Source organism: Thalassophryne amazonica, chromosome 7 (genome assembly GCF_902500255.1).
Source record: "Thalassophryne amazonica chromosome 7, fThaAma1.1, whole genome shotgun sequence".
NCBI lineage: Eukaryota > Metazoa > Chordata > Actinopteri > Batrachoidiformes > Batrachoididae > Thalassophryne > Thalassophryne amazonica.
In genome coordinates, this window is record NC_047109.1 from 49,077,771 (window position 1) to 49,101,766 (window position 23,996).

At 40.5% G+C, this 23,996-nt stretch overlaps 1 protein-coding gene and 1 long non-coding RNA gene across 2 annotated transcripts in view; one reads left to right on the forward strand and one right to left on the reverse strand.

Moving 5' to 3' along the window:
• The first annotated feature begins 1,894 nt into the window (after window positions 1–1,894).
• LOC117513880 lies at window positions 1,895–7,467 on the forward strand. The gene is made up of 2 exons (XR_004561742.1): window positions 1,895–3,601; window positions 4,422–7,467. It is a non-coding gene; the product is annotated as an uncharacterized LOC117513880 (long non-coding RNA).
• A 2,646-nt stretch (window positions 7,468–10,113) lies between these two features.
• Window positions 10,114–23,996, reverse strand: part of slc9a1a (solute carrier family 9 member A1a) — a 110,994-nt gene continuing 97,111 nt past the window's right edge. Inside the window, 3 exon segments of the mRNA XM_034174116.1 lie at window positions 10,114–12,341; window positions 20,549–20,605; window positions 20,893–20,974. Coding sequence (XP_034030007.1) covers window positions 12,046–12,341; window positions 20,549–20,605; window positions 20,893–20,974 — 435 coding nt within the window. The 3' untranslated portion in view covers window positions 10,114–12,045.

Below are 23,996 nucleotides of genomic sequence, written 5' to 3' on the forward strand. Positions count from 1 at the left end.
TTCTGGTACCTTGTTTCCCATGTAACAATAAGAAATATACTCAAAACCTGGATTAATCTTTTTAGTCACATAGCACTATTATTATTCTGAACACTACTGTACATAGCGGCATGTAGTGTGCAGGGTATGCATCAACCCTCTGATGTCTTATCTTAACTAATGGAATTTAGTTGCAATGGATTGAGTGTGTAGTTAAAAATCACAACACTTCATTTGCGTCTATACATCATATAAATATCTTGGCATGATTTCTAAAATTTGTATTTCATCAAAATGCCTCCAAAATGTGATTATTGTATCCTGAACCTGGCAATTGTATTTTACACATACTGTCTCTGTCCTGCTATATTTGTACAATTTATGGCACACTAAGGTGCACACAAGTGCATCGAGGTGTGTTCTTTTTGTTTTTTTTAAACAGGGCATAAAATTAAGTGTACTTAAGGCACAGGATGCAAAGTGACTGGGTTTGGGTCGTGATTGAGTATAGTGTTGCACTGATTATGAACTAAACCTGTCAATCATATTTCATTCCCTTTTAGGAGACAGGTACAGCAACAACTACTCCATCACTATTTAAATGGCAAACTCAGAAGTGAGAGGTTTTCTTGGGAGAAAACAATGAAGTGGGAGCTGTTTTCATCCACCCACAGCATCCTAAAGCGAAGCATTTCTGCACTTCCTCCTGGAACTACCTGATCTGCTCCGTGACTTAACGGGGGCAGTCAGCACCCCAGCGAGCCCAGAAAGAAAGAAAACCAAGTTTCATTTATTCATTTTATTTTCTATTCAGTTTCATTGCAGTTTGTACAAGCAGACTGTAAACACATACTATGTACTGAGTAACTGAATATAGAGGCTGCATAAATAACGGAAAAACTCTGCGACAGACGACTCCTGAGGTCTATATTTAACCACACTGCATACTCGTATGGTTTACAGAAGACTAAGCTGAAACAAAGCATAATTTAAAGATTTATAGTGTGTTTGCTTAGGGTACTTCAGGCTACCTGTGTCTTTGGCCAAGACAGTTCATCTGCATTGTTAAGGAAAGAATCTGTCAGGTGGCTTTTGGGTAATTTAAGACCACCAGCCTAAGTGGACTGGAAGATTTTAATCACATGTAAGTGTAGACTCGTGAAACTAAATGGCGAGGACGGATGATGAGAAACAAGGTATTAAATGGCACAGTAATCACACCATGTGGTCTTTATTGGACGCCATGAATCTGTCACATTTAACCTTTCTGCCTTGTTGCACCTCGGCCTCATCACTGTGAAACACTACAAGTTTTATTTTGGCAAGTTGAGTGCAGTTCTAGTTATTTTTGCCCTTTTAATCAGTTCAGCCTGGAGAGTTTCAAGCCTTCCTCAGGAACGAACTTGTCATGAGACGATACCTGTTTGAATGTTAAACCCAAGTCTTGCTGCAAGAGAAGCATTTGACAAACATCACGACACACAGGCACAACACTGATTATAGCATAAAACTTTAATTTGGCAGACAGTATCTGCAGTAGTTTTACTTCTGGTTCTTTTTTTTTTCAGGTCATTACAGGAATGGAATGCAGAAATCTAAAGAAGAAAGTGCACACAATTTCTTTGAGAATAGAATTTTTACATTATAATAAATTCTAATACATCTAAGTATTCCCATTTACATATATTTAAAATAAAGTCTTTAATTATTGCAATTACAGAAAAAGACATTCTACAACCATGACAGAAAAAACCCAGACTAAATATGGGGAAATATAATCCACTCTGAAATCAAACCATAACCTGACAAGTCATTTAGGATTTAAGATTATATCCCAGTGTCAACACCGAGCCCCTTACTGATTATTAGGCTCACAAAGTAGATTCATCTTCCTCAAAGTGTGTCAGCTGACAGGAATGTGAACTGCAATAAAGCTGCTTATTGCTCTGTGATGCTGCCGTCTTGAGATAAAGGTGCTGCTGGGCTAAAGTGCTCGGTGTGGTCGAAAGTGATAAAGCACAAATGGAGCCACAGCAGGCAAACTGAAAACCTGCTAAACCAGACCACAGCAAAAAAACATGTCTTTGGCTGGTGGAGTGATGATGCTACCAACTCACGATGGCGTGCATGTTTGACGCACTGTACAATTACTGCATTTACAAAGTCGGCCGTGGCCTCAGAAACATCAGTAGCGTTCCTCTTATGCTACCAGAGGCTGCAATGCATGAAGCAATGGACGTGCATTTCTACATTGTAAGAGGAACAAAAAAAAAAAATGCTGTCTGTTTTTCTTTATCTTTCAAGGCAATCACTGAACTCCATTCATTTGAAAATATAAACAGGCATGCACATAAATGGTACTCACGGTGCTTGTGCATGCTAAAAATAAATGATGCGTGGCCAAAAACACAAGGGAAGCACTTCATAGGAGGAAAGCAATGATAGATTGTAGGAAGTGTTTCCCTCTGTGTGCCGCCTGCTGTGCATCAATGATTTTTAGCACACACACGAGCATAATGAACACCAGTTATGTGCACCGCTGAATATAAACATAAGTAAATGACTGGAATGAAAGCTAAGTGGACAGTGTTGGATGATAACACCTGAGGACGCTCACACAGATCAAATGCCCAACTGTCACGTGTTTATCCACCTTAACCAAATGAAAGCGCAAAATAAAATTAATATCAAAATCTATGGTAAAAATGTCAAAAATTACCTTGGGTCAAAGTATAACAGTGTATATATACAGTATGTCTGACATGTAAATATATATCAAATATGTAACGGTGGGTTTACTCTGCCTCTCACCATCTCGCTGGGAAAGGCTCCAGCCACCTGCATTGTGACCCTCAACTCAAATACACAAGTTCAAAAACTGGATGGATGAATGTATAATCAACATGTTCCTTGATGTAACTGTTCATGTTCATACGAGTAACAAATGGTGCCACACAGGTAAAGCATAATAAAAAAAATTAAACATGCTGATCAAGAACAAAAAAAACCCCACAAAATCACCCCACCATTAACATGTCACATGACCACTAACTGTGGACATCTGGTACCCAACTCATTAAGGACTACAGGAATCCAATAGGAAAATATAATCACATAAATCCCATAGCAATCAGGATTCAAAATTCATATATGATTCCAATAGGAATTCTGTATTAAAGAGGAGAAAAAAATAAAAAATGTAAAAATCTTGCAAAACGTAAAAGGGATAATTTTCAAGGTCAAATGCAAAACTGCTGGACAGATGTACAGACAGAATTTTTACAATTATTTCTGTGTTTACGATTTTCATTGCATTAAATCACAAAACCTTACAGTGCTTGGTGAGATATCTGCCTAAAGTATACAATTTGCTGGTTTATTTTTATTACTTTTCATGATTATTTTAGTAATAATTTACATTTTGCTCTGAGTAACGGTATATGGCCAGTTGTCTATGCCACTATACCTTGCATATTAGAAACTAGAATGTGGTAAAAGTTAAAAACTGATCCATGGATAAGTGAAACAGATGTTCAGTCAGGATGAAGGCAATAAGGGATAAAGACATAAAGAGCTTGGCTACATCATGCAGTATATGGAAAGACCCCATTAGCAGCCTTAAGTCCCTTTCACACCAGGCCTGTTTCGAGTTGCACCAAGTTGATGCAACCTAAAGCCACAATACCGCGAGGGATCCAAAGTGCGACGCGAAACGGACCCCAAAAATTAAACATGTTTAATTTTTTCTGCTTCAAGCACAGGACGCAGAAAGGAAGTAGTTTTCTTGAAAGTTGAGGCAACTTAACGGTACTTAATGTGACTAGATGTCACATCCATACACTAGAATGTTACCCGACACCAATTTATGATTCCTACTGTGCTCCATTGGTGCCGAGCTATAAATCATGCAGGATTGTTGTCAAACTTTTTATACCATGTACACAATGCAGTAAAATTATACCGCTCAAAGAGAACATGTGAACAATTAAAAGAAAAAAAAAAAAAAGCTCATTGCAACCTGGCTGCAGCTCAACGCGCTCACCTCTTCAAGTTCTCTCACGATTGTGTTAAATAAAGTCCATAGGTCCTGCTCACAGACCGACTGCCAGAGACAGGACATGTCCACATCCAGTATAACTTCTCACGGAGGACATCTCCACGTCCACTCACGGACTGTTCGCGTGCGTGTGAACGCCGGCTGCATTTCCGCGGTCAAAGGAAGATGATAAACTATAACAGAAATCAGAGCGCAGACCTGCAGCGCTGCACAAGAAGAAATATAAACTAGAACAGAAATCAGAGCGCACACCTGCTCATTTTACAGTCTGGCTGAAACTGAGCTCCTCGGTGCTCTCACCTCCTCAACCTTCACCCCCCCACCCCCCATTCCTGCGTTATTAGGTACGCAGCTTGAAGCAGGACAAGTGTGAATGGGGCTTTAGGTGCGCAAATTTCACAGAAGGCCCACTGAACATTCTGGATAGTACCCAATGGTGTTTTAAGAAATCTACCACAAAATATTCCCTGCTTTGTCCTGTCAAGTTCGCAGTCACCTCGCTAGATTACAGTTGACACTATATGCCTACCGCTTTTCCTATATACTACAGAGCAAGATAGGCCTCCTTGTTCAAATAACTTAATAAGGCTGTATAGAAAGCGCCTAAAGTGTGTCCATCTATCCTGTGTGTGTCTGGGTCCGGAGCCCATATTCAGTTGCAAAGCCATGAGGTAACGCATCACGTGATAAATCTCTTTCCGAACCCAAACAAACTACGCACATGGGTTTCTCTACAGCAATGGCTGAGCCAGTCATTTTGTTTACACTGACAAACTTCTTTTCTTGCGCACAAGAATGGAATAAAAAGGGCTTGAATTTGTATGATTCTGATCAAGTAATGTCCGTAAATGTTGCAAATGGTGGAGGATGCCGGCTGCCATTAAACGCCACAGAAGAAGAGAGGGTGCATTAGGTTTATGTCAGAGAAGCATGTTTTCAGGTCGGAGTGCATTTCTGCCTTCAAAAAATGCATCAAGAATCCACAGAAAATGCATAAAAGTACTTACTCATAATTGTTGTCAGTCTGGCTAAATTGTCAGACTCTGACCCAGATTAGGCAGCTAATCTCGTTTTCCACAGCGGAGCGTGCGTTTGTTTAGTAACACCGGACCGCACCTTTCTGCATTTACAAAATGCCTCAAAAGTGCATAAAAGTACTTACTTTTGTCATATTTGTTGTCAGTCTGGGTAAATAGTCATAATAATCTCATTTCCTCAGCGGAGCGTTCGCAAGACAAAAACAAACGTGTTTTTGCCATGGTAAGTGGTCAGAGATGTTATCTCCGACCACCATTTAGCTCCGGCACAGTGAACTGAATAACGAGTAATTTATAGATTCTTAACGATACCCGTCTCATTTGCAATCACTGATCTAAATTAAATACTTCTGTGAAGGTGACATTAACATTATCTGTTGGGTCCACTTGGCAGTAACATGTCTAATATAGTCGTGTTTATTTACCTTATCAGCTGTAGCCATCTACTTTTCTCTTTGCCATTAGTGGGAAACCTATAGAAAGACAAATTCGGTGACGTTTCAAGTCGATTGGTGCACATGGGCACACAACACTGTAGCATTCTTTCACTGTTTACACTGCGCCACCAGAACCAATGAGTGCAGAGAAAAACACGTTTTCTTTGTTTGGGTCCAGAAGGAGATTTATCACGTGACGCGTTATGTCAGACTTTGAAACTGAATAAAGGCAAAGAGGTGGCGTGTGGGTGAGCCCATATGACCTGGGCAGGACAAGCCTTGGTTCTGATATTTATTCAATCATATTTTGTGGGGCTGTGTGGTGGTTCTCATGGCGTGTGTGCATTAAACTATATGACCCGCTTATTTCCTCAATCATGGATTAACAACCTAACGTCATGAATGCCATCACTATTACTATCCAAAATTACATTACACGATATTTTCACTCGACAAAAATATGGCGCAGGTTTTAGATGATCCCTTCAGAGAATTAAGCAAACAACAAGCCATATTATTACAGATACTTGGAATAAAATGAACTCCCCCCCCCAAAAAAATAAATAAAACTGGGCCTTCACAGCAGCTGCACCTGCCAAGCTTCTGACCAACCACAGTGTTAACAAGCCCATGCGCGCAGACACACACAAAAAACACCTGTACAAAAGCTGTCAGTTAAAGGGGCCACACTCCTAATGTGTTAGGATAACTGGGCTTTCATGAATGTGATAATGATCATGATGATTACGGTGTCTAAAAGACAATAGATATTTAAATTATACCAATGAAATTAATTTAACATCTATTTTGATCAAAGATATTTTCATTTCTTCAGCTTGCTTTATTAGAGTACAAGTACATTCAAAGATGACAATAACTAAATGACAACACCCATAGCCAGAATTTATAGTCTTTTTCGAAAGCGTTCATTCTCTGACTAATATAATACTGTCATTGCATTTATTTTTTTAAATCTTTTGCCTCATGCATTCTAACTAACTGGTATTGCTGCTCGTAATAATAACAAAAAGATCACATCAATATCCATGTGGAGTGCTAAAGGGTCACTCAATATAATTCATAATGCATCCAATAACACCAAGAAACAGGTTTCAGACGTTATTAGATTAGATATGAGTCAAAGTATATGAATCAACAACTCAGTTAAAATTAGACTATTTAATACTAGGGTTTCTCTGGCAAAGCAGAATGTTTAGTTCAAAGAGGAGTTTGGTCAGTAGGAGATCAAACATGGTAAATAGCCCTGCATTAATAGGTTATGTAACACACTTTTTCAGGCTTGCAGCATTGTAAGTGTTGCGGTTATATATGACAATGCAAAACAAAGAAATAATCAGAAAAACTTTAGGTCTGTACATCTGTCCAGCTGTTTTACATTTTGCAGATGTTAGAGTGATCCTTGGAATCTGCCTTTCTACATTTTGAGACATGTTCCCGCAATATTTTACATTTGGGGGTGTTTTAAAACACTTCTTCCAGAAATCCCTGGAGAATTTCTGTCCCCTCTCATAGGATTCTTCAAGGAAAAAGGTCTTAAAAGGTTCCTAAGGGGATTCCTACAGGCTTCTTATCCTATAGGATTCCTCCAGAATATTCCACAATAAAAAGTCATTTCAGTTTCCGACAGACATCGTGTTGGACTTTTGCATGGCTACCAGTATCTTGTCCAACACTTAGCCACAGTTGGCGACACAAGCATCCCATAACCTACACCCACCCATAAATTACATTCCCCTGTATAAAGGTTTACCATGATTAAATTTTCTTGGAAGTTGCACCACTGTATCTATTTTTTTTTTTAAATGGCTGCTTGTATGAGAGAGAAGCTTTTAACATGCTAAAGAGCTTAACCACTAATACCAGTGTCACTTTCACCTACTGAGGTGGTGATGGTCAAGTGGGCTTTGACCAGAGAACCCTCAGTTTAAAGCGCCAACAGACCAGGAAAAATAAATAAAAAACACTAAGGGCCCTTTGGCATTGTCTTTAATCCCCAAGTGGTTCCCTATGTGCAGTTATGGTGCCTTGTGTGCATGTGAATGAGTGAATGAGCAGTGGTGTGCACAGGTAACCAAAACGTTAGCATTGTTAACCACTAATCTGTTAACTGAAAAGTTAACTTTAATAACGCTAACCCGATAAATTGCCAAAATGTTTGGCGGAGGTTACAGCTAACTGCTAACTTTTAGTACTGACTTGGTACACTGTCAGCTACTGATAAGCCACTTCCAAGTTTAAGCACCGTTGAGGCTTCTAAGTAAAATCAAAGGTAATCACAAAGCCCAAACGAACAACAAGCCAGAGCTCATCTTTATGCACTCTGCCTGCTGCTGCCCCTGCCCCCCAAAAGTGCCATTTACTTTCCACATACTACAACACAGACAGTGGGCAGGAGACATGAAACGCAAACACTTTCACTCATGGTTTCACTTGTAAACAATCCCAGACAGTTTATAAACATTAGCGGTAACTGTCATTTTTATAAAGTGAAAATATTGCACATATCTTTTAAAGTAATGTGCTAATTCTGAAGGTTTGAGTGTTAACAGACATGTGCCAAAAGGCATTATGGGAAAAATGAGTCTCCTTCACTGGTTGGTTGGTTTATTCCTGTAATGCAGGGATGCCCAAGTTTGGTCCTCGAGATCTACCTTCCTGACACACTTAGTTGTCTCCTTGTTCGAACACACCTGAATCCAATGAAAGACTCGTTAGCAGGCTTTTAATTAGCCTTTCATTGGATTCAGGTGTGTTCGAACAAGGAGACAAGTGTCAGGAAGGTAGATCTCGAGGACCGAACTTGGGCACTCCTGTTGCAATGTGTGTATTTGTAGATATGTTTTTATCTGTAAAACTGAAAATTCTGTTTGTGAAGTGTAATTCACAACGAATAGTGACCAATGTTGTCACTATTCACACTCCTCTCCCAACACTTTTGTTTTTTCCCCAACAGCAGCCGGCCCGCTCCCTTCTGCTGAGGGAGGACTGAGCTCACAGTAACCTGACTGTTAAAACATGCAACAGACAGGAACTAACATGTATGATTTTAGGGTTTACAAATGTTTTTGACCATTAAGCTTTGCTCACTATGCCAGCAAAAAAAAGACTGAAAGTTAGCAGAAGCTAATTGGTCCGCTGATGGTTTTCAAAATTAGCTGAAAAGCTAATCTGCTAACAAAAAAGTTAGCTTCACTAATTAGCGGTTAGCAGATCTGTGCCCACCACTGAATATGAGGCATCATTGTAGAGCACTGAGCATAAAGTGCAATATAAATATTGTCCACTGACCATTAAATGAGCAAACTGATACCACACCTCTTATTTTTATCGAAAGGGGAATAAATAATGCACATTTTTGAGCATAAAGCTCATCAGTTTACATCCACATCACACCTGCTTTCAGAACTAATAAATTAGTCTGTTTTCTGGAACCAGAGGCAAATGTTTGTACACTGCTGCAGGTAAACAAAAAAAAAGCTGACAAAATATGTCAAGCACATGGAGCAAAGGGGTGCACTTTAAGTTACAGAGAAACCGACATGCGCGTGCATGCACACACAAAACCCCAACATCAACAAAACTTTGCACACATATGTGAAGAAAAAAAAATGACCGTAAAGCAAGACTGTAAAGAACAAAAATAATCTAACAAAGGCAACAGTGTTTCAGTCCAGCACATTAAACAAAGTGCATCAAACCACCCTGAAAAACAAACAGCATCAACACCAACAAGCAAGAATTCATCAGAACACTGGAAAAAAACAAAACAACAAAAAAAAACATTTAAGACCAGCTGTGAATTAAAGGTTGATGTGTCGGGCAAAACAAAGTGTCTGATGAAGTTCTTCTATAGGCTGTATGGCTTCAGATTAAAGTTAGACATCACGCTCAGCGCAGTGTGACGCTTGCTTCTGATATGAACTCAAAAGTATGAAAATAGTGTTTATTTTACTGAGAAGTGATCATCTTTGGAACAAAAGCACTTTTTTTTTTTTTTTAAACTTTGATTAAAACTTCCGTCATCTTGACCTAATAAGCACATCTCCCAGTGATACTGAGCCTACAGGCTATGAAAATATAATTGCAGAATTTTGCTGTCGTTTTCTGCGAGAACATTTCTGGAGTTAAACACAATCATAAGCGGGAGTGTGTTTAGACATGCTACTACATTTTTGGTGGAGGCTTCCTGAGACAAACATCTCCAAGGAGCGGTTCCATTTTAAGAGAGAAACAAAGTGTAAGACAAATCGCAGAGCATCTGGGAAGATAAACAACAGCACAGGAACCATTTACGGAGCAACAGAAAACACTTCTCGGGGCTCAGCTCCTGTCACTGCCGTTTATACGCTGTTTTTGAAGCACATCAATTTGATGCTCCACAAACACCACGTCCTTCAAGCAATGATATTTAAGCGAGGATCTGGGGAACTAGAGGGTGGGGGGTGGGGGGGGGACATCATTTGTCAGTCCTGGCTTTTAAAGAACCATTCCATCGTTGATCCCATCTTTGTTGACATTTTCTACGCAATCGTCCACTCGGACACGCTGCCACATGTGGTGACATTTGAGAAAGTAAATTCAATTTGGCGTCGGCAGGGAAATGAGATGCTTCCTATTTGACCTTCCTCTTGCTCAGGTGCAATTATCCTTTTAAAAAGGGGAGCAGGAAAGGGTCTACAGCTTATGGGGGGAAGGGAGGTTGCGTCGCACTCCCAGAGAGATTTCACACATACCTGGATAGAAAAGAGCACGTGCAGGAAAAATAGGTGGCTAGAAAAGAGCACGTGCAGGAAAAATAGGTGGTTGCTACACAAGGCAGCACTCACCGCAGCGAGCCATTTCCCAGAAGCTTAAGAGGAGGAGGAGGAACATGAAGGCGCCTGGTGGGTTCTGCTCTCTCCCCTCAGCTGTAATGCGAGCGCGGTGGGTGTAAGGCAATAGCCTAAGAGGATCAGGAAGGATTCAATGGTCACTAACACCTAGAAAACAGCCAGAAAACTGGAACAGTGACTCAGTTAACCCCCTTCAGAGCAGGATTGTGTTTCCAAGCCAAAGTGTGCTCTCTGCGCTGAGCTCAGTATGAAGGCTACGTTCAACTCGGGTCAAATCGTTACCGGCCGTGTGGCTCTTTGCTGCTCTGAATGCAAAGACATAAAATAAAAATAAAAAAATACAGTAAGCTTTGTTATTTTCTATCCCACTAAGCAGGTCAGAATGATGAACACTGACCGTATGTGGCACAGCACACGACACCACAGTGATACAAAAACTACATATTTGCATGCTAATAATGTCCCACCCAGCAAAAATGCTTATTTTTTATTACCATTTAACTTAATGCCCAGGTTTTATGTCAGTGGCTTTAACGCAGGACGCTTTGCCTGTGTTTTGCATGTTTACAGGATTACAATATTAGTTTTTAAAGGGTGTTTAAGAAATAAAAAAGTATTCTAACTCATTTACACGATACACATTTATACTGCATAGAATTCTTTTTTTAATTTGCCATTACGTTTAAAGTCTAGTGTTTGATGAACGTTGTGAGGAGTAAATGGACACATTCAGCCCTCGTAAACAGCGATGTCGGGCTCACATGCACATCATTAAGGCTGGTCAACCAGCAGTTTTGTAAGACAGCTTAGCTTCAGTGAGTGTTTAATGTAACAATTAAAAACAAATGAGTTTTGATGTTTTAAAAAGGTGTTTGTAGCATAGAAATTGGACATGATTTTAGATTATTGAGATTGCAGCTGCAAACTCTGGGATTAGTGAGCACATTCCTCGATACTCTTCAAGAACGCCTATATAAGAAGTGTTCTGTTTTTTTAAAACATCCCACAGACAATGAAACAGAGTAGCTTGCACTGAATTACAGATGCTAGTCCCCCTGAAAATGGAGTATTAACAAAATGAAAAAAGACAAAAAGTGAAAAGATTGATTGACATAAATTAAAGTGAAACATGCTCCACTACAGTTCCAACTATCCAGCAATATGGAGTGACTGAACGCAAACACCCAATTTTCATGTGAAAGGTTTTGGTGGCCATTGGCTTAAAACAAATATAGAAAACTCAAGTATGTTAGAAATGAAAACTGAAGACATTTGATATGTTTGTGATATACAGAACCAAAGCCCAGCATCTTAGAGAACACAGCTTAGAAGATAGAAATAACTAAAAAAACAAACATTGAGAAGGAAAAACAAAATAAAGAGCAAAACAGTCAAACCTTTGGTAATGCATAGTTCTTTCCTGAATGTTTCAGACAATCAGACATGATAGCTCTACAATCTCCCAGAAAGCAGAAACCGCTGCTCCATTCGACTAAAAAAAAAAAAATAAATAAGGGGCAATGACGGCTCTCGTTTCTTCTCTTTGCATTTAGATTCTGGTTTGTACAGCGTTCAGTTTTGGCTTGTTTAGTTTCTAAACCAAATGGATCATTGAGAGGAGGCACCAACACTATCTCCTTTAAGCAATGGAGGTGGACACGCAGCTGGTGGGCAGAGCAATTTTACGGCAGGAAGGGTTCATCTTCCAACTCCTCGTCATCTGCACTGGGACCAGGGTCACTCAAGCACCTCATCAGCTTCTGTACGTCTCTGGAACCCTGTGCCGGTTTGTTGGGATCACTTGGTCCTGGGGGAGGCTTCATCATTAAGCCGGAGTCCTCATCCTCCTGCTGCTGCTGACTGGCCTGTCCGGACTCATCTATCGGACTAACACACTCAGAAGATTCAGGAGAGGCCGGATCGATCTGGATGGTGGGTATGTCGTCTGACAACGGATTCACGTTGTAGGCTTGCGGGTCTACAGGCAGAGTAGGTGTCACACCACAGGATTAAGCTTTAACCAGACTTGTTAAAAGAATGACAAGCTCATTCCAACAGTGTGCACAGACATACGTGCTCTGTCCAAAAAGTAACAGACTTTTTTTTTTTTCAAAAACTATATGGATTTGAATCACGTGTGATTGCATCAGCCAAGCTTGAACCTTCGTGCGCATGCGTGAGTTTTTTCACGCCTGTCGGTTGCGTCATTCGCCTGTGGGCAGGCTTTGAGTGAGCACTGGTCCAACCCCTTCGTCGGATTTTTATTGTCAGTGAACTGGCTGAGAGACTGCTGCTTTGCTCCATGAAATTTTTTTCAGAAACTGTTAGAGACAGCCAGTTGGAAACCATTCGAAAGATTCAGATGGATTTCGGTGAAGATTCTGTCGGTGTCACACGGATTAAGGAGTGTTAAAACCTTTTTAAAGACGGCCCACAACGGCGGAGGGCGCGCGGCGCACCAAGCGGCCATTGACAGACTGGATCGACCAGATCATTTCTAAACTGAACGCTGTGTTGATCCGGGACATCGTGTGACTACCACAGAAATGGCAAGAGAGGTGGACATCAGCACTTTTGCGGCACATTCCACTGTTACAGGAGATTTTTGAAAAAAATAAAAAGGTCAGTTACTTTTTGGACAGACCTCGTATGATGAGCATGACAAAACAATGGATGGGTTCACATTACATTACACATTATTAATGGCTACACATGCTAAAAATCGCACCATGTCATGCTGCACTATAATCTGATAGTGTGCAACAGTCTGAACTCTGATCCCGTCAATCAAGAGATGCCCTCAAAGGTCTTCACAAGTCCAAATGTTTGGAAAGATGTACAATAAACCTACAGAAATCCAAATGGAACCCAACTTGTAAAAGTTCTTATTAATATTTTAGATGCCTAAAACAAATCAAAGGGTGATTAGATCTGATCCATGATGTGATGGACCAGAACAGAGCAACACAGAGACAACATCCACACCAACATTACCCCATTTACAACTGGCATTGGAGTGCATGCTGGGTAATTAGACTGCAATTGCATAGTGCTTGACTACGTGAACAGATAAATACTCTCAAGACGGTACTGATGATGGGATTGTGATGCACTTGGCCAAAGTACCTCTGGAGGTGGTCAGGGAAGCATTGTGACCACATTGAACACCAGTGGAAATGTAAAGGTGTGTAAATACACATACAAGTATGAGCCGTGTCTTTTTGGGATAACACCAACTGCAGTTTTCTGCAAATAAAGCTATGATCAAATTAGTGGCATGAGGGCAAAAAGCAGTTGGATGTTTGACATTTAACAAGCATTCCAGAGGTCTGCCCAGCACATGCTTGATTGGTGTTATTGTGCATCCAATGGAAATGTTAGCATGCTAACATTTCCATTGGATGAAAATCACTTGAGATGTTATCGGGGTTTAGCACCATGACATCGGGGTGAACGTGAGGCATAATTGTAAAGTGCTTTGAGCATCTGAAGCAGATGGAAAAGCGCTATATAAATGCAGTTCATTTACCATTTATCTGGTTACAAAAACAGTATTTTTAGATTTAACAGTGTTTATTTCTCTCTAAACTTTACAAAATGTAAATGAAAAATGCCAAGTAGATTTATAAAGATACATGGCTGTTTCGGAGGGTATTCTACCATCTTGGATAATTCTGTTTGAACGAGCAGCCTACACAACATGCTGCTTTCACTCGAATTAGCAGTTGGCATGTTGTGTCCCTCAGCATTTAGATAAAAGAGATTTCTTGTCTATTTTGGCCAAGCCTAGTTGGTGGCGTAGTGACCTTTTCACAGTAAAATGCCCACTGATTGAAAATGAATGGCAGTTTTGCTTTCACTTCGCCTCTGTCACTTGTAGCTAATGTGGCCAAGGGGTAAGACCAAACATTTGATGCTGCATACATAGGCTTGGGAAGGTCAGAAAGGTCCCCCTCCTCTCCCACCAGTCTTTACTGCATTCCGGCCTTCATGTTGTCCTCTGGACAGCGGTGTCACTGACTACAACTGAAAGAAAAGCAGCTGCATAAATCAGCATTCTCTACTTTCCTCTTTGGCATTTCAGCTGTCAAAGGAGACTTCTTGTCCTGCTTTCCACAGCAACAAAACACTGCAGATGGCTGCTTTCTTTTTTCCACCCTTGAAAAGACAGGAGGTGTGATGTGTGGTCACTGAAGACATTTTAATCCTAACTGTAAACTGGGCCCGATGGTGCAACAGCAATTAAGAAGTAGCTTCTTCCAAAAATACCTGCAACAATATTTTGTTTCCAACTTTGCAAATAAGTCACACTTTATACTTCAAATACTGTAGAATAACTAAACATCCTTATAAATGTTTGAATAGAGCATGCATTTCAATTCAAGGGTGTCATTAGAAAATTGTATGATGTCAATGGTATTTCAAAGACCATTTTGAAAATGCTGATACAAACATCTGTAGCTCAAAGAACGGAGAAAACTACAAATGTGTGATCAAACTCAACATTATACCCTCGTTCTGCCATACCATAAGATCAATATATATATATATATATATATATATATATATATATATATATATATATAGTGAGGAAAATAAGTATTTGAGCAACCTGCGGTTTTGCAAGTTCTCCCACTTAGAAATCATGGAGGGGTCTGAAATTTTCATCTTAGGTGCATGTCCACTGTGAGAGGCATAATCTAAAAAAAAAAAAAAACATCCAGAAATCACAATGTATGATTTTTTTCAAATAATTTATTTGTATGTTATTGCTGCAAATAAGCATTTGATCTCCTACCAACCAGCAAGAATTCTGGCTCTCACGGACCTGTTAATTTTTCTTTAAGAAGTCCTCTTATTTCCACTCTTTACCTGTATTAATTGCACCTGTTTAAACTTGTTATCTGTATAAAAGACACCTGTTCACACACTCAATCACACTCCAAACTGTCCACCATATCCAAGACCAAAGAGCTGTCTAAGGACACCAGGGACAAAATTGTAGAACTGCACAAGGCTGGGATGGACTACAGGACAACAGGCAAGCAGCTTGGTAGAAGACAACAACTGTTATGATTATTTATTAGAAAGTGGAAGAAACACAAGATGACTGTCAATCTCCCTTGGTCTGGGATTCCATGCAAGATCTCACTCTGTGGGGTAAGGATGATTTTGAGAAAGCTCAGAACTACACAGGTCCTGGTCAATGAACTGAAGAGAGCTGGGACCACAGTCACAACGATTACATTAGTAACACATGATGCTGTCATGGTTTAAAATCCTGCAGGCCAGCAAGGTCCCCCCTGCTCAAGCCAGCACATGTCCAGGCCCGTTTGAAGTTCACCAGTCACCATCTGGATGATCCAGAGGAGGCGTGGGAGAAGGTCATGTGGTCAGATGAGACCAGAATAGAGCTTTTTGGAATCAACTCCACTTACCATGTTTAGAGAATGAGAACAACTCCAAGAAAGCCATCCCAACCGTGAAGCATGGCCAGTCTCCAGACCTGAACTCAATAGAAAATCTTTGGAGGGAGCTGAAACTCCAAACCTGAAAGATCTAGAGAAGATCTGTGTGGAGGAATGGGCCAAAATCCCAGCTGCAGTATGTGAAAACCTGGTGAAAAACTACAGGAAACGTTTGACCTCTGTAATTGCAAACAAAGGCTACTGCCCCAATATTAACATTGTTTTTCCACAGGTGTTGAAATACATATTTGCAGCAGTAACATACAAATTTTTATTTTTTTATTTTTTTAAAAGCATACATTGTGATTTCTGGATTTTTTTTTTTTTTTTAGATTATGTCTCTCACAGTGGACATGCACCGAAGATGAAAATTTCAGACCCCTCCATGATTTCTAAGTGGGACAAATGCTTATTTTCCTCACTGTGTGTATATATATATATATATATATATATATATATATATATATATATATATATATATACCCCCTTTTTTTGAAGGGGGGTGGGCCCGTGACCCCCAGCATATTATTTTACTGTGAAAGACTCCTGTAAGAAACAGGAAATGTTCTGTGACAATGCAGCTAACTTTGTACAAGTCACACAGTGAAGGAGTTTGTGTTAGTTTTGTCTGAGAAAAGTCCTGTTTCCATCTAGCAGGAGTTCCTTTTCAGCTAATGTCCCCAAAGTTTGTCAAAGTTTTGCGCGCGTTCAGAACTTTGAGGGGAGTTCAGACGGAGGTCTTACCTACTGCCATTTTGAATGTGAAAGCGGGACATGTAGTGCCCACGCAACACTTCTGGACATAAACACTGAGAAAACTGACTTCAAGTCAGTGACAGTGGATGCCCCACTGTTTTCAGTGAGAGGCTGATGTAGCTCAAAGAACGGAGAAAACTACAAATGTGTGATCAAACTCAACATTATACCCTCGTTCTGCCATACTATAAGATCATTACATGCGCGCGCACACACTAATATATATATATATATATATATGTGATGGTAATCTTTTGCAATGAAATAACTGGACATTTTTCCCCCCACTAGTCTACAGGAGTGAGGAACCCCATTCATAATGAATTTTTGCAGATATCATTATATTCCCAAACACTATCTCACACCATATTCGCGTGTCTGAAGGTCCAGGTCCAAGCACCTACCCACCCCCACTTTTTTTAAGAAAGCTGCTTAAACATCCACCTAAATTTTTTTATTTTTTCAAGTTTATAAACACCGACCTAAAATAAATTCTGTGATCCCCCAGCATATTATTTTATTGTGAAAGATTCGTGTAAGAAACAGGAAATGTTCTGTGATAATGCTAAATTTGTACAAGTCACACAGTGAAGGAGTTACGATCAGTTTGTGTTGGTTTTGTCTGACAAAAGTCCTGTTTCCATCTAGCAGGAGTTCCTTGTCAGCTTGTGTACCCAAAGTTTGGCAAAGTTTTGTGCGCGTTCAGAACTTTGAGGGGAGTTCAGACGGAGAACATTCCTACTGCCGTTTTGAATGTGAGAGCGGGACAGAGTGCACACGCAACACTTGTGGACATGAACACTGAGAAAACTGACTTCAAGTCAGCGACAGTCTGGATGTCCCACTGTTTTCAGTGAGAGGCTGATGGGAAAAATGGATTTTTTATGTTAAACACAAATTATGAACAGCAACAAACAAATTATTTAACTGCAGAGTTGCATGGATTTAAACAGGTAGGCACATTTTTTGAAGGTTCCATGAATGCCAGAGTTCTGTTTTAATAAAATGCTGTGCAAAATGTTTCAGTGAAGTAAATTGTCTATGTATTGAAAACTGAACGTGCACATCACCTTTTTCTTCTTCTTTTTGCTACACCAGAAATCAGCTAACAAGGAACGCATTTAATAAAAGGACAAAAAGGATAGGGGGTTAAAACAGACAGGTGATTTATTCTTTATTTGTGAGGAAACCAGTCATTTTATTGAAATGGGTGGTCCAACAAATAACATTTGGCTATACCTGGAAACAGATTGGACACCTTAAAGTTTCAATTCCACCAGGCAGTTTTCAAGGAGCTGTTCTTACAAGACTCATGCAGAAATGGATGGACAGGGTGATTCTTTTATAGCCCCCAAATTTCGATTTGTGAGGGTATAAAAAAAAAGAAAGTGTATATGGCCTGTAAATGTTTAACCTCTAAACTACATTCAAGCATGCTTTGAGGACAGCACAGATTCAAATTATTCACTAAATAAGTCAACAAATAAAAGAAAGAAATGCAATTATGAAAATGCAAGCCAAAAAAGTCTAACCACTTGCCATGATGAGGTCCTCTCAATGTTCACCTGAGTGCAGTGAAATAAGCTGTTTGGGTGATCAGCTGGAACAAAAACCTACTCACTCGTTTTATAGCTTTGATTATAGCTTCTTGCATCAGTGATGGTGACTGAAACTTTCTAAAGGCTCTCTGTACTTTTAATTGCAGACGTACTGTATCTTCCAACTAAAAATATATTCAACAAGGCTCATAATAGTAACAGTTTGCCACACTGAACTCAGACTGGATGTTCATTCTCCATTTCATATATCCCCTCTCACCCCCCGGGGAGGGTGGTATGCATGTTCTTCAAGCTCGGGTCCTCTACTAGAGGCCTGGGAGTTTGAGGGTTCGGAGCAGTATCTTAGCTGTTCCTAGGACTGCACTCTTCTGGACAGAGACCTCTGATGTTGTGCCTGGAATCTGCTGGAGCCACTCTTCCAATTTGGGGGTTACAGCTCCTAGTGCTCCTATTACTACTAGAACCCCTTTGGACTTTACTTTCCACATTTGCTCCAGTTGCTCCTTCAGCCTTTGGTACTTCTCGATTTTCTTGTGCTGCTTTTTTCCGATATTGCTCTCAGCTGGGATTGCACCATCAATCACAAATGTGATCTTCTTTCATTTGTCAACCACCAGTATATCCAGTGGTGGGCACAGAGATCCGCTAATGTGCTAACTGCTAATTAGCGAGGCTAACTTTTTTGTTAGCAGATTAGCGTTTCAGCTAACTTCAAAACCCATCAGCGGACCAATTAGCTTCCGCTAAATTTAGTTTCGCTAGCTTTTAGTCCACTAACTTTTTTTGCTGGCATAGTAAGTAAAGCCTAACGGTCAAAAATGTGTGCAAACCCTAAGATCAGACATGTTAGTTCCTCTCTGTTGTGTTTTGCAACAGTGAGAAGCTGAGGTCAACCCTACCCCAGTAGACGGGACCTGGCTGCTACAAAAGAGTGAGAGTGAGAGAGAAAAAGTAATTTTCATTCACCGCATACAGAGCCCCTGATTTGGGCCAAAGGCATAAACAGAAAAGCAGGGTTGACTTGTGGTTTGATTAAAAAAAAAAAAAACAAAGAAATTCTGGACGGTTTATTGATATTAACGTTAACCGTCATCTTTACGAAGTGAAAATATCACAAATATTTTTGAGTTTCAATGTACATTTGACACAAAATGCAAAGAACACTCCCATCTACTGGATGGCAGTGTAAGTGTAAATAGCATCCAACTATCATATGGTCGCCATCTGGTGCGCTCCTGTATCAGACTTAGAATTTTCAGCTTTGCAAATGCCTTTTTTGACAAATAAAAAAAATTACATATTTACAAATACAGATTTATTTGTGAAAACCAACACACGTTACAGTAACTTGTGTGTGTGTTTTTTTTTTAATACAACCAACCAGTGATGAGGAGGCTCAATTTCCCATACTGCCTTTGGGCATCTGAGTTTTAATGTTCAAACAGTTAGAATTAGTGCATTACTTTAAAACTAAGGTATCTGTGATATTTTCACTTTGTCAAAACGACAGTTAACTTTAATATAAATAAACCGTCAGGAATTAGTTTGGCTTTTAAATCAAACCATAAGTCAAACCTGCTTTTCTGTTTATGCTTTTGGCCCACATCAGGGGCTCTGTATGGTGTGAATGAAAATGACTCTTCCTCACAGCAGTGGGCAGGGCGCACAAAGACAGGAGCGCTGACTGATTCTACTCAAATGCACTGGCAGTGCTTAAACTCAAAACTAGCTTGTCAGCAGCTGACAGTGTACTAGAGTCAATACTAAAAGTTAGTGGTTATCAGTTAGCTTTTTGGTTAGCTGTGTCCACCACTGACTATATCCGGTTGGTTGGCCAGCAGCTGCTTCTCTGTCTGGAATTTGAATGCCCACAAGACCATAGCCCTATCATTCTCAACCACATTTGGTGGTGTCACGCATTGGAACTTGTTGTGTGGGTGCGTGTGTATTGCTCATTTTTATTTCAGTTTTTCATGCTCATTTACATAAGTCATTATTTTCCATATCTGTTCTTCAGATTGACAAATAACACTCTTATACAGAGTTCACTTCAGGTTCTCCTTACTGCCTCAGGAATCTACATTTCTACTGTGGCAGAAATTACAGTCTATTATCACAGCCACCAGGAAGTCCACTCGGAACCACCGGGCCACTTGGAATTTAAAGCTATTAAAGCCGAGACCAAAGACAACAGAACCATTCCTGAGCAGTATTTAAGCCTGAAAAAAAAAACCTTAAGACTGGGTTCCTCAGAAACAAGTGCACATGTGAAGACCTTTTACCACTCATTCATTATCAATGACTGAACAAGCAACATATTGGGTGCATGCACATTGGGAGTGAAGTGACAGACACTTGGATGATCACAGCTGAAATCCATCTGCTCTAGACTCACGACATACCTGGACAGATTTTGTCCTCTTTTTGCTGCTGAGCAGGTTTGAAATCAGTACCTTTACCTAAAACAAAACCATACACTGGTTTACATGCCAGACAGCACATGCAAACATATTTCCATCTGTGGGGAAATATCTGCCTGGAACACAGCTGCAGCTACAGTGTTTACAGACTTGAGCTGGAAAAGGTTTTCAAAGTGCTGCCCTGTGATTGGAACAAAATAAATGTCCTGTTCCTGAGAGTCCCATCTGCAACTAGATGATTTTCTTACCGTGTTTAGTGTGTACAGTAAAATACTGGCACCATGCAGGCATTTGCACTTGGCTGTGGTTAAGATGGATGTGTTTACCTGAGGCCAATCTGGCTCTGCGCATGGTTGGGGATTCCGGGGGTACAGCAGGCACAGTCAGGTAGTTATTCATCTCTTTTATCTGGAAAAAAAAAGTGTTTTTTGTTTTTATACCCGTGGAATCATTGAGCCTAGAGCAGGCAATCAAATGCAACTACCTTCCATGCCCAAAATACGGTTTCTGCCTCATTTCCTTGTGTTAAATACAGCATACCCAAATAAATTAAGCCCTGGTCACACCAAATAATGAAGGATGAATAATGAGCCACGTAGCACGTGTTTTTTGGTATGAGTCCAGTTATTCAACAATCGTGGGAGAATAGGGGCTCTGAGAGGCAGAATATTCGGCTTACGAGGCTCAGCTATGAGCATGGCGCTAATTTCAAGTTCAAAATTTAGCAACGACAGCACGGGGCAGTTTGTGTACGAGGTTCTATGAACAGAAACAAGGATTTTAGAGGCATGTTTGTGGTGAGGACGAGGCTGTTAAAAAACCCATTACCTGAGCACCTGGCGGCTACGAGGACAGGACAGGCTTTTTTGGACAGGCTCAGCTCTCTTGTATACAATTCCACCTGCTTTGTGCTCCGGATGCTAAAATAATTATTTTGTAGCAGATTAATGATTTTCTGTCAGAGCTTGGATGTTGAAAACACCTCTCATCACTTCTGGAATCACAGAGGACTGTTTCATCTGGACTGTTTTTTCCCCCTCGTCGTCTCATGTGCTGAGGTGGAAAACGTATCTGGAACAGCTTAAAAAGGTAATTATTTGTAATGTTTTTATTGTAATAGCATGGTAAAACAGTTGCATGTTCCTTCTTTATAAGCAGCTGTAAAAGTATGTTTATGATATATTTAATATCTTCTTACAATGGATCAGATGAGCTCCACTGTGTGTGCTCACTAACGCAATGTCCTGCACTCAAGACAAGCATTTACTCAGAACGCCAGCTTGCAGCAGAGTGATTTTGCAGTCAATAACAGACGAACACAAAGTAAAAAGTTGGATCACGGTGTCAAAGTGACTGTGTTTAAAGCCACGGAAGAAATAAAGCCAGTGAGAAGAAGCGCAGAGGCGACTGTCCAGGAACGCAGAACGTCAGCACGCAAAAGAGTGATTTTGCAATCAATAACGGATGAACACAAAGTTAAAAGTTGGATCACGGTGTAAAAATAACCGTTAAGCCCCGGAAGAAATAAAGCCAGTGAGAAGAAGCGTAGAGGCAACTGTCCAGGAACCTGTGGTTTGGTTCTAGCTGGTCTGGTGCATTTAATGACTCTGGAGCACAGGTGAACAGCAGCCTGGCACACGGATGCGCACACTGGCAAGACTGTACTGGAGCATCTATTTTTGGACTGTGTTTAAAAAAAAATGTGACAACATCTTGAATGGAAGCTGTGAATTGAAAACCCACACTTTCAAGGGACCAAGTGTGGGAGGGCTGGAGGTTTGGCCCAAACTCATGCCTAAACGTACACCAACGTTGTGTTACATGGTGCTACATGGATCATATGCGGCGACACAAGCCATTCAAGGTTGGACGGGGCTCAAATGACAGGTCAGCCATGGCTCACTAGAGGCTGATACCTGGCACATGTGAGGTACAGAGAGCCACATAGAGGCGCCTTAGTAGCTGATACTTGATATCTTAAAATGTGGATTATTCTTCGAATGGCTGACACACCCATGCATGGCTCATTATTCATGGCTTTTTATTTGGTGGGACAGAGGCTTTACTCTGAATGATTCACCACTGATAAATATCTCAGAGAACCTTAATTAAAATTATGTACTGTGCCGGTAACTTTCAGCAAAAATCTTCTCATGTCTACTGTGGCGTCCAGCACATTCAATTTACTAAAAATTTCAGTCCAATTTCATTATGCATTTGAAGGCTCATGCAGTGAATGTGTATGGTCATAAAAAGTAATTTGAAAGACTGAAGGTGGGCACTAATTAGAACACAAATCCTTGTTTTGTTTGAATTATTTAACTGGTGGTGGCCCAGAGTGAAGTGAGAAAAACTGGCCTTTTATCTGTATTCCCAACATTAAGCTGCGTTTACACATAGAGACGGCAAGTCATGAATGCCATGAAGTATACATTCTTGGCTGCTGATCATGAATGTGATGATTTGAGGCAGAGGAGTCAGGTGTCCTCAAGAACTGCTGCAACCCGTTACCACGCATTACGATTAATGCCACGTGATGCTGGAGAATGATCAGGACCCATTACGCACGGTCAAGAATAATGTTCCGTGCTATTACGCGTAACAGTGCAATGTTAAGTTCTGTCACGTTGTGAATGAGGCAAATTGTCTCCACACACACACACCCATATTCATCTAACCGTCAGTTGCCGAACAATTCAGATCGCTCCAGTTTGCTCCTCAAAATCCACAGCAGAAGAACTATGTGATTGCATGCTTAGTTGGGCTCTGTGTCATGGAGTGGCGCAGAGAGGAGGAGGAGACGGCGAGAGAGAAAGATGTGTGGCTCCACGCGGGTCTCGTCTTGCACATTTTTCCACACATCAGGCACATGCAGCAGGTGGAACACCTGCAGAAGCGCGCTGAGGCGCATTGGAAAAAGACTTTTAGCCGACTTGGCGTCACTGTCCTAGTTTAGCATATTGCAGCAATGAAACTGAATGCGGTGCAGCAGGGTTTAATTGTGCACACGTCACAGAAGAACGCGGTCACACTCTATGAAGGATCACCAGTAATCAAGACGGATCAATACGCTCAGTTGTGACCTCCACGACATGAGGCGAAATGAGGGTGGTGTGTAACATTTGTGGAAGATTTTTTGACAGCCAAAAACATGCTCCACGAAAATCACGAATATCAAGAACCAACACGCACTATTAAGAAACCTATTCAAAAGTGTTAAGTCACGTTAAGAATGTCAAGAATGTGCCAAGAATGATGCAAATATGACATTCGTAATGTGTCTTGCCTATGTGTAAACGCAGCATTAAGAAGAAGTTGGCAGCACGTACCAAGTTCCTGCTTTGTGCAGTAATTTACAGACTCACACTAGAATGTTTAATTCTGTGGAAGTCTTTAAAGGTAAAATCTTAAACACAAATGTGTTTTAGAT